General features: G+C 54.0%; 1 protein-coding gene across 16 annotated transcripts in view; it reads left to right on the forward strand.

Annotated features, from left to right (window-relative positions):
* GPR161 (G protein-coupled receptor 161) overlaps positions 1-10878 on the forward strand; it is a 63442-nt gene that overhangs the window by 39888 nt on the left and 12676 nt on the right. For 15 of the 16 annotated variants that reach the window (XM_049715743.1, XM_049715771.1, XM_004269725.3 and 12 more), the window contains 3 exons: positions 3205-3321; positions 5350-5678; positions 9523-9673. In XM_049715743.1, coding sequence (XP_049571700.1) covers positions 3205-3321; positions 5350-5615 — 383 coding nt within the window. In that variant the 3' untranslated portion in view covers positions 5616-5678; positions 9523-9673. Of the gene's footprint in view, positions 1-3179; positions 3322-5349; positions 5679-9522; positions 9674-10878 lie in introns of those variants that run through there. The other variant, XM_033428030.2, reaches the window with a different exon arrangement.

The raw sequence follows: 10878 nt of genomic DNA on the forward strand, positions 1-10878 counted from the left end.
GGGAGCTGGTGGGGAGAGGGATGTCTCCCAGGGTGTGGAGGGGCGAGAGGCAAGGGTCTGGGTGTCCAGTCACGGCTCTTCAGCATCTCTGTGCCCCAGTTTCCTCCTCTCTACAGTGGGGATCTCAGCTCCTGTTCTCTCTGCCATGCAGGGTTGTTGTGAGATTCAAATTAAGTGAAAGCCTTTGAAAAGTTAAAATGCTAAATGATTGTCAGTTGTTACTCGAATTATAATAACCATCGTCCAGTGCAGGCTCCGGAGTCAACCTGCTTGGTTTTCAGTCTCGAATTGACTTTTTTTTTTTTTTTTGCGGTACGCGGGCCTCTCAATGTTGTGGCCTCTCCCGTTGCGGAGCACAGCCTCCGGACGTGCAGGCTCAGCCGCCATGGCTCACGGGCCCAGCTGCTCCGCGGCATGTGGGATCCTCCCGGACCGGGGCACGAACCTGTGTGCCCTGCATCGGCAGGCGGACTCTCAACCACTGCGCCACCAGGGAAGCCCTCGAATTGACTTTTAAGAGCTGTGTTATCTCAGACAAGCTGCTCAGTCTGTTTCTAAACCTTCGCGTTTCTCCATTTGTGAGCTGGGGCAGCCGTCCCTCTATCAAGGGCAGCTCCAACCAGGTCGGATACCTTGTCACCATCATTAGATGGCCTGCGACATGCCTATGGGGAACTCGGTCTCCCCAAAGAAACACATCTCCAACAGAATTCTCCAGACCCTCCCTGTAGCTGCGGCCCAGGGGATGGTGCCGGCCCAGGACTCCTCCCCGCAGCGGCAGGCTCTGTGATGTCACAGTCTGCTGCCGGCGCTCTGGGGACCCAAATGCCACACCCCGTGCTTGCCAGTTCATGACTGGATGAGAGGCTCGTGGGCAGAGGCTGTCGGTGTCCCTACGTCAGTCATTCATGGAGCTGACGAAGCACCCCGTCCCGGGGCTGCTGTCTGTCCGTGTTCTGGGCGTGAAGGGAGGGTGCCAAATCCTGGCCCTCGACAGCAGGCTGTCTGTGGGCATTTCCCTCCCTGCTCTTGCATCTCTCCTGCCGGGACCTTTGGAAAACTCCTCTCTGCCTTGACCTGTGTTTCTTGGCCTGAGCCTGTGTCACGGAATTTCGGGGGGACCGGCCGTGGGCAGGGACCCAGCCCAGGCCTCCTGTCGTGGAGCATTTCCCCGCAGGCAGAACATTCCCTGAGGATGTTCTCCCACTGGCAGCCCGGAGGCTTGAACCACTGGTAGCACCCGCCCTTGTAGGCCCGAGTCCCTGCTGTGACTTGAAGGACGGGAGGGTCTCTGTCTCTCCTCGGGCTCTCTCCCTCTTCTCAGACAACCAGCAGGAATCCAGAGGCAGAGTGACATTCATTCATTTAACAGATATTTACTTGCCAGGCCCTTGCTTTGAGCAGACACTGCGCTAGGTTCCGGAGATGTAGTGGTAAACTGCCCTCATGGGGCTTTCCGTCTAGTGGGAAAGATGGCCATCCCATGCGCTTTAAATGGGTGAATTGTGTGGGATGCGAATTATACCTCAATAATTCTGCTTTTAGTAAGGGTTATAAGGGTGATGAGAGCTATGGAAGGGGAAGCCGAGTGCTGTGAGGACACGTAACGGGGTCGTATGTGCCCCCTGTTGGGGAGAACTTGTTGGCGGGGAGGGCGGTGTTAGAAAAGCTTCTCTGAGGAAGTGATGTGAAAACCTGAAGAGTGAATAGGAGGTGACCAGGCAAAAAGGAGTAAGGGGACAGTGTCGTAAGCCAGCGGTCCCCAACCTTTTGGGCACCAGGGACCGGTTTCGTGGAAGACAATTTTTCCACGGACCAGGGAGGGCGTGGTTCAGGCAGTGATGCCAGCGACGGGGGAGCCGCAGGTGAAGTTTCGCTCGCGTGCCCACCATTCACCTCCTGCTGTGTGGCCCGGTTCCTACCAGGCCGCAGCCGGTACCGATCCGCGGCCCGGGGCTTGGGGACCCCTGTTGTAGGCAGAAGGAAGAGCATGGGCTTTGGGGGTCACACAGACCGGAGTGTGAGCTTCAGCCCCGCTGTTTATTAGCCGTGTCCTCACGAGTGATAACTTTCATCGATGAGGCGCCTGTTGTGCGCCAGGCAATGTGTCACATCGTCACACGTCTCAGCTCAAATCCTCCCAACAACTCTACGAGGTAGAGAGAATTACCATCCCCATTTTGTAGGCATGGAAGGATGCTGAGGGACTAAATATCCTGCCTGTGATCCTAGATCTCTCCGCTTTGGGAAGCTGTGTGCTTAACCACCATGTTGTGACGTCCGCTAGAGGAACACGCCTTTTCAGGTTGCTCTGCAAAAACACATGAGGGGGGCTTCCCTGGTGGCGCAGTGGTTGAGAGTCCGCCTGCCGATGCAGGGGACACGGGTTCGTGCCCCGGTCCGGGTGGATCCCACATGCCGTGGAGCGGTTGGGCCCGTGAGCCATGGCCGCTGAGCCTGCGCGTCCGGAGCCTGTGCTCCGCAACGGAGAGGCCACAGCAGTGAGAGGCCCGCGTACCACCAAAAAAAAAAAAACAAAACACATATGAGGAGCTCCCAGCTCCCCTTTCTTCCTAATTTCCTGAGCACCAAGGCCTTGAAGGACTGATAGCTGGAGACTAAGAGAGAACAAGACTGGTCCCCCCGCCCCGCCCCTGCCTGCCCACCTGCCCAGCTCTCTCTCATAGGACTTCCTTCCTTTCTGCCTTTTCCCCACTTTTTGGGGGGCATATTTCTAAATCCCTTTTTGGCCCCCAAAGAACTTTACATGTTCAGGTTTGAAATGTTTATTTAGCACAGCATACTTTAACTAGAATGATAGAAATTCACACTGTAAGAAGAATCACTGTGAACACAAAGCCCCTTTAATAGGGCCCCCTCCTCCGCTCAGCCCGACTGCCCTTCCCCATTCCAGGTCTTGTGAGTCTGCTCGCTGTGGCGGGTGACCCGTCCGCCAGGATAACGCTGCTGTATTTTTGGTGTGTCTGAAGCAGCCCCAGTGGCTGGCTGCAAACTCCCTGAAATGGGACGAGAGACAGGGTGTGTCCTGGGCAAATGCTGCAGGGCACTTGGTTGCACGTGATTGTGGGTTTGAATACATGAAAGGGGAGAGAGGGACGCAAGGGGTGTGAGCGAGGGCGAGAAGGGTGGTGAGAAGGACTTGGTGTTGCCTGTTGTAGGCGCACAATCGGCCCTTGGTTTTAGGAACGGATGTCATGCTGCTCGAAGACTTCACGTCTGATGACAACCCTCCCTCCCACACTTGCCCACCCAAGAGGAGGAGCTCAGTGACGTTCGAAGATGAAGTGGAACAAATCAAAGGTGGGTTTCTGTGACTGACGGCTTCAGGGAAACGGGGGAGGGGAAAGGATCTTAGGAAAGCTCCTTGGCCCAGCCTGCTCCCATCCCCAGCACACCAGGGCTCCCGCCTTTGCCCAGCCCCATGTCACTCCCGGCCTGCCAGTCTCACTTGAGTCCTTAGGCTTCCAACTCTCGGAGCAAGCAGCATCTAAGGCTGGGCGAGCGCACACACACACACACACACACGCACACACACACACACAATTCCCATCTCCTCCCTCAGGAAGTTGCCCGACTGGATACCACAGTTTCTGAGCCCTCCGCGGTTTCTTTCCTTCATGGATGATGTGTGGTTACGAGTCTGAACCTGCCCTCTTTGAGCCTCGGCTTCCTCCCGTGGAAAATGGAAGTCATTGCGCAGTGAGTGCGCCGACTTCCCCGGAGGCAAAGGCCGCCGTCTCGATTGGCCTGTTGCCTCTGAAGCTGACGGGGGCGCTGGGATCCCGTGAGAGGAATGGGTTCTGCTACAATCCAGTCCCTACGTTTTTCTGCTCCAGTTGCTCTGAATTCAGCCCTCAGCGCTCTCGGTGCCTCTGGAACTTGGGGTCTAGTTTCCCATCCAGATATGCTGATTAGGAGAGTGACAAAGGAGCCATCCAGGCTGCCCACAGATGGAAGAATCTCTTTTTGTCTGAATCCCACCCGGTGGTGAGGACAGCCACCGACATGGCCGGATGTGGATGTGGTGGAAGAGTCCAGGGACTTTAAGATATCAATTCTTCAGAAATGCTGAGTACCAAAATAAATATGGGCCGGGGCAGAGTTTTAGGTTCATAATTTGTCCCATCTCTTCTGCCACCCCCTCCCCGATTCCAGATGAATGGAGGGGTGGTCATGGGCGTCAAGGAGGCAGATATCAACTCGTCTGCTTTACGGGCAGAGTGGATGCAAGAACAGAGCTTGGATTAGCATCTTCATGGGCTCTATAATATGTTACTCCCGTGTTAAAAAAAATGGATTGAAGCCCTCCGCAATCCACCCAGCCCGCATAGGGCCAAGCCTGCCCCATCCAGCCTACGTGTTGGGGGACAGCAGTTCCAAAGGCGCCTTCTCTGCACGCAGGGCAGGGAGCAGGCACGTGTGTAAGACCTTGTCAGTCCTCCCGGGAGTGAGTGGCAGGGCAGAGGTCCTCCCCTCTTTCCCTCCTGGAGAATGGGGTGGAAGTTGCCTACTCTAGACAACATGAGGTGTAGGGGATACGCCGTTCCTCCCAAAATGTCAGGAGAGAAACAGGCAGTGAGATTAATAGTCATAAGGCCATGGATGTGAAATTGAAGGGCCCCCTCCCTCCGTCCCTCCCTCCCTCCCTCCCTCCTTCCCTCCGTCCCTCCCTCCCTCTCTCTCTCCCTCCCTCCCTCCCTCCCTCTCTCCCTCCCTCCCTCCCTCCCTCCCTCCCTCCCTCCCTCCCTCCCTCCCTCCTGTGCACTTTAGGTGTCAGGAGTCCTAATCCTGGGGGAAGGGGCACCTGAAGCTTTAATGTCCTTCCAGTCCTGAGGTTCTCCATGGCTTTGGGGAATCTCTGAGCGAGGGTGGAGAGGACAGAGACCACATTCAGGTTTGTGGAAGTTTAGAGCCAAAGCTATTACACACTCCAGGGAGCTGAAAGACCAGAGAACTCTTTCAAAGATGTAAAAATTTGAATGTCATTAATAGAAAGTACTTATTAAGCCTTTTTCTATGAGCCAGACCTAGGCTAAAGCACCTTAGGAAGAGCTGTCTAATTATCACGGGAACCCCATGACGTAAGGGGTGTGCCAGGATCTTCTCTTTACAGATGAGGTAACCGACGTGAGATTAAACACTTCTAAGATTTCCCAGATGGTAAGTAGGGGAGTCAAGGATCGTCACCTTACGGACTGTGACTCCAGAACCCACACCCTTAACCTCAGTTTGCTTCCGCTCCCAGGGGCAGTGAAGCAAGGGCAGGCCTGTCCCGGGACAGCCACGGTCCTGGTCCCTCACTAACCTTTGCTCTGCCTTCTCTCTCAGAAGCCGCCAAGAACCCTGTTCTTCACGTGAGAGCCGAAGTGCACAAGTCCTTGGACAGTTACGCAGCCAGCTTGGCCAAAGCCATAGAGGCTGAAGCCAAAGTCAACTTATTTGGGGAGGAGGCGCTGCCTGGGGTCTTGCTTGCCGCACGGACCGTCCCCGGGGTTGGCTTTGGGAGCCGCCGAGGCAGCAGGACTCTCGCGAGTCAGAGGCTGCAGCTGCAGAGCATCGAGGAGGGGAACGTTCTAGCCGCGGAGCAGACGTGAGGGTGGATGCCCTCAACACACACTGGTGTGCAGCCATCAGAAAAAACACTGAACACAATGTCTGTAAGTGACTTCCGTGTCTCTGTGAGACCACACGTGGGCTTCCTTGAGGTCTCAGCGATGGGACCAGAGGCATCTAGAGTACAAAGCAGAGCCAACGGAGGTGTGGCTGAGACTTTGTGGGAGGTGGGCCGTAGAGGGGAACTAGAGACCACGGCTTAGAAGGAGCCCGCCGCGTGGGTCACTTCCTACTCTGCACATCCTGTGCCCTGGGGGTCCAGCCACGCACTGTCCCGGAGGCCTCAGGAGGCGAGCCCTTCCCAGGGCCCTTCGGAGGATGACGCTTCTTCTGGGTGGTTGATGTGGACCCTGCCAGGCCGTCAGTTTTACACTAAGTGGTCCCCAGAGGAGAGCCCAGGAGCCGAGCTCCCCAGATCCAGGTGCTGCGCCCTGGGGTCCTGGTTGTGACCTCGCCTGGTGGCGCCACCTGCTGGTGCTAGTAGGGACAGCTCACGGGCCGCTGGGCGGACGCAACAGGCCTGGGGCTGCTGTGGCTGAGGACGGGGCCGCCTCCCTAGTGACTGAGTCTTTGCTATTTCATAAGAAGGGAGAAACCACTGTAAAAGACAGGAGGAAGGAGCAGATACCAGATGTTTCATTTCTAGAATTAAAAAAAACAAAAAAATCCATTTGGTTAGGATGAAACCACGATCTTAACTGAGCCTGAAAGGGCCATGGGGCCAAGCGCTGCTGGGAACTAGAGATACTGTTATCGTTGGAGGGAATCCCCTTCACATAGGAAGACCTCATGGAATAGACTCGGCTTGTGATGTTTGATGGACTGTTTCGATTAGCTGGCCTCCAGGGAATACTCCCGTAGGCAGCAGCTACCATTTCCCCGCCCTGAGCAGTGTAAGAGGAGACAGACTTGAAGAAACGCTGGACCTGGCATCAGCAACCTGCGTGCAGGCCCGGCTCCGCCGTACCTTCCTCATGTCATTGGGACTCCCTGTCACCTCTAGGCCGTCTGGAAAATAAGATAAGGGAGTGAGGAGTTGGATTGAATGGTGGCCAGGATCATTTCTAACTCTGATCTTTGATGTTCTCTGAATTTGTAAGTTAGAAAAAAAAAAAAAGTGACCCATGGACTAACATTTGCATAGCTTTTGAGTGTGGTTTCTAGTGGGCACGTGAAGCACTGCTGCAAGCCCGGGTACGTGGGCTGATCCGATGTGTCTAGAGCACAGTTCTGACAGGATGCCAGCCTGCAAGACACATCAATGGGGGCAGAGGCGGAAGTGGGCCACGCATTGTGACTTGTATGTTAGGTCTCTCTCCCTTGGAGCTGGGATGGCAGTTACATGTGTGGGCTTGGAGCGGTGGCTGTGGTGACGTGAACCACCTGTGCCTGCCCTTCAGCTTGGGTGATTAGGTCAGCCAAGTGCAGGCCTTTCCCCGCCTCCAGAATTCCGGGGGGCCAGCAGAGGGTACATTCTGAGGAGATCTACCTGCGTCTGCTATGAGGCAGCCATCCCAGAAAGGGAATCACTTTTGTGGCGTTCCATTGGGGTCTAGCTAGCTCTCAGTGAGGCAGTGTCTCTTTGCTGTGTGGCAGAGACCCAGTGGTTGGCTGGTCCCCTGGTCTGCAATTTACAGAAGACTTCCTGAGACCTGGGGGCTGCTACCTTCACGGTGATCAAACTCATCAGCAACTCCTGTGGGTCAGCCGGGTGCCAGCCACGGGTCTGCATTCTGGATGGGAGTGGGAAGGATCAGAAGGTGGTTTCACCCTTGGGTTCTGCCGATGAGATGTGCAGATCAGTCAGACTCTGCTGTCACTACTGGGTGGCATTCCGGAACCTGAGAGCATTTTATGTTTTCTGCATGTATTTTTTCCTAGCACTGGTCCTTGTCTAGTTTCTAAAGGGACCATACTTCTGAGCTTCTAGTACGCACCAAGGTGGAACAGGGCAGGGACCTTTACCTCTAGGTTGGAATAGCCCACGATGCCACCCCTCCCCCACCCCTTAGGGCATTTTGAGTGCCGCAAAGTGACTTGCAACCCAGGGGCTGGAGAGTGCTTCCCCTGGACTGTACTTAGCTGGGCTCTAGGGAGAGAGTCCTGAGACATCTCCCGGCCTCCAAGTCCTCACTGGCTGATCCCAAACTAGCTTAGATACACTAGGATTTAATCTAAGCCAATCTAGCAATACTGCACTTCCTGAAAGCATTCTGTGCGTTTCCTCTTTTCTACCGAGGTCCATTTATTTATTCATCTACCAGACACTGCACCTCCAGCGTGTGCAAGGCACCAAGCTAGGCTCTGTGAGTACTAACACTAAAGCGTGTTCACTCTAATATAGGGAGAGACCTGGGAGAGACTGAGGCTAATAAATTGCAAAGTCCATGAATGATTATAGAAAGAACTGTGGGCTCCAGAGGGAGGTGAATATTTCCAATTAGAAGGAGTTAGGGGTAGCACCATGTAGGAGGTGACTGTTTGAGCCAAGCCTTGGAGGATGTCTGGCAGCTGGAACCATATTTTCCATATTCATGAATTCAGATTTTCCTTGATTCAGCCTAAGCGAGAGAAAGGAGAGCAAAAGGAGGTGGATGGGGGAGAGGGCAAGGACATAATCCCCACATGCTCTGACGTTTCTGAGAGGATTTTTGAGGACCCCTGTCCTTAGTGCAGAACCCCAACTGCCCCCGCTGAACCCAGGCCCATTATAATGCTTTATTCTGCTGTGCAGTGGCAGCCTGAGGACTTCCTGAGGGGGCCACGTGGACAGTGGCAGGTGGGACACTTGGCCACTTGTTCACGTCAAAACCTCAGTCCTGCATCTTCTGGTTTTGACAGGACCACATTTAGGACTGTTGCCCATCTCTGCTTCTTTCAAAGAGCTTGCCACTTGACCGGGTCCCCCCCAGTGCTATACCCCAGATACCAGGTTTGGGGGCTAGTGTGACCCAGAAGGCACTGGAGTGCCACGCCACTGAGCACACAGCTCAATCCCTAGCCTTTTCCCAGGCCAGACGCACCAAGACTGGAGTTCAGGGCCTTCGACACTAGGTGGCAGCAGTGTGGCTGCGATGCCGCTGGCAGTTCCCCACCGGGAAGAGCTAAGGGTAAAGCTGAAGGCTCATTTGCTTCTGGCTTCGAGCACCTACTCTGAGCTCCTGGTCTCCACTGCAGTCCTCGGCCTTTAAAGGACCACCCAGCTAGCTTGCTTACAAGTGTGACCCCATTCGGGGTTGCAGGTATTGCCAGTGCTCAGCTGTGTGAGCTTAAGCAAATCACTGCTGTAGAAACGGGGTTGAGGAATGTTAAGACAAGGGCCATCTGGTGCTAATGTTCTTTGATTCTCATTTAAGGAGCTGCTGGGTAGTCTCTGAGTGAACGGCGGGACTAATTCAAGTGTTTGCAATAGGCCAAGGTAGTTTGGAGTGGACAGGAGAGGAAGGAAAAGCGCTTTGATACAGTGAGAGACTTTACTGGCCTGTTCAGATTTAACTAGATGAGTATTTTGTCTATCCTGATAGTGGGTCCCTGAAATACTTGCAGATTAGAGACAGGTCTGCGGATGGACCACGGGATATACTCACGACAAGGGTTCAGCCTTGAGCCCCAGCCGTCTCCCGTCTGGAAGGAACTGTGAAGGTGATGCGGCTACAAAAGGATGAGACAGGGAACTAGCACAGAGTGAGTGCCTACTGTGTGCCTGACCTGTTAAGACATGTTATGTGCTAGGCATTAGTTGGGCACTTCCAAATGCTTTATCTCACTGCAAATGATACAGTGGGGATAGTGCAGGCTTTGGTATGGGACGTTCTGGGTTCGGATTCCACGCTGCTGCTTCTGAGTAAGGTGTCCTTGGGCTAATTACTCAATCTTTCTGTATTGCAGTTTCCTCATCTATAAAATGAACTTTGTATTCTGTTTCTATGTGGGGACACAGACTCCAGGGGGCCCTCTGATTATGTGGATTAGAGCATCCAGCACAGTGCCTGGGGCATAGCGGATGCTGAACCCCTGCTGTTTCTTCTCCACTCTGCAGGTGGGTGTATTATTCTTGTTTTACAGGGCTCTGGTGATAAGAAGTGAGAATCTTAAAAAGATAACCGTTATCCTAGATAAGAGGTGTTGAAGGTTGTTGCCGTAGGAATCGTCACGTCTGCCGTACAGCATGAAGGGATGTGGTGAGAAAGGAGAAGACGATAGAGAGGAGGGGGTAAAGGCTAAGTGGCACTTGGGATTCAGGAGATCTGAAGGGGCGAAACTGAGCTTTTCTGTTACTGGCTATCGAACCCCAGGCTGCTGTGGCATCTGGAATCAAAGCACAAGCTCAGCTTTGAGCTCCCTTACAGCCCAGAAGGGATGCTCTCCCTGAGATGTGACCTGGAGTCTCAGGGCAGCCCCATCCCGCAGTGACAGTGACTGCTTGGCCTTGGCTTTGGGGTTCAGATTCTCTGAGTCTCCGAGCCCCTGAGGGAAGAGGCAGCGCAGGGGCAGGAGTCCATGCTGTCACCCACAGTGTACACAGAACCCCAGGTGAATTCCGTGGGAGAGTGAAGGGAAATCACATTTTTCACCCTGAAGCAAAGGAAAACGACTGTGCTCACAGCCGTATGTGACTACAAGAGGGGGCAGAGCCGGACCGTCCTTCTGGGTTGGGGAGGGGCACACACAGAATCCAAGGAGGCCTAGGGAGGTGAAGGGAATTGTCCAAGGTCTCAAAGGAGATTAAGCCAGGGTGGGGGCTGAAACGCCAGGTCTTGGCCATGTGACTGAGAGAAGGAAAGAGCCAGCTTTGCAGCTCGAGGAGGATGAGGGATAGTTAACAGTCATCATTATTAGAAGGCCAGTAGGGCTTTACTGGGTAGGTAGGACTATTGTAAAGCAAGGAGTTTGGGAGACTGGAATATCTGCTTGCCAGACCTATAAAAAACTGCAGGCCTAAGGTGGCTGGATTCACTGGAAAGAATTCAAAGCACAAACTCAAATCTGCATAAGATTACCAAGAGCACAGTTCTGCTCACTGTTATTTTTAGGAGAACAAAGTACACAAAGCTGTGATCATTTCCTTCAGAAAGCATTTTCCTGAGCAGTATTAACAGCTTAAGAATTAAAAGCCACTTCTGTTTTTCCTTTTTTTTTTTTGCGGTACGCGGGCCTCTCACCGTTGTGGCCTCTCCCGCTGCAGAGCACAGGCTCCGGACGCGCAGGCTCAGCGGCCATGGCTCACGGGCCCAGCCGCTCAGC

This window comes from Orcinus orca, chromosome 1 (assembly GCF_937001465.1).
Source record: "Orcinus orca chromosome 1, mOrcOrc1.1, whole genome shotgun sequence".
Lineage (NCBI taxonomy): Eukaryota > Metazoa > Chordata > Mammalia > Artiodactyla > Delphinidae > Orcinus > Orcinus orca.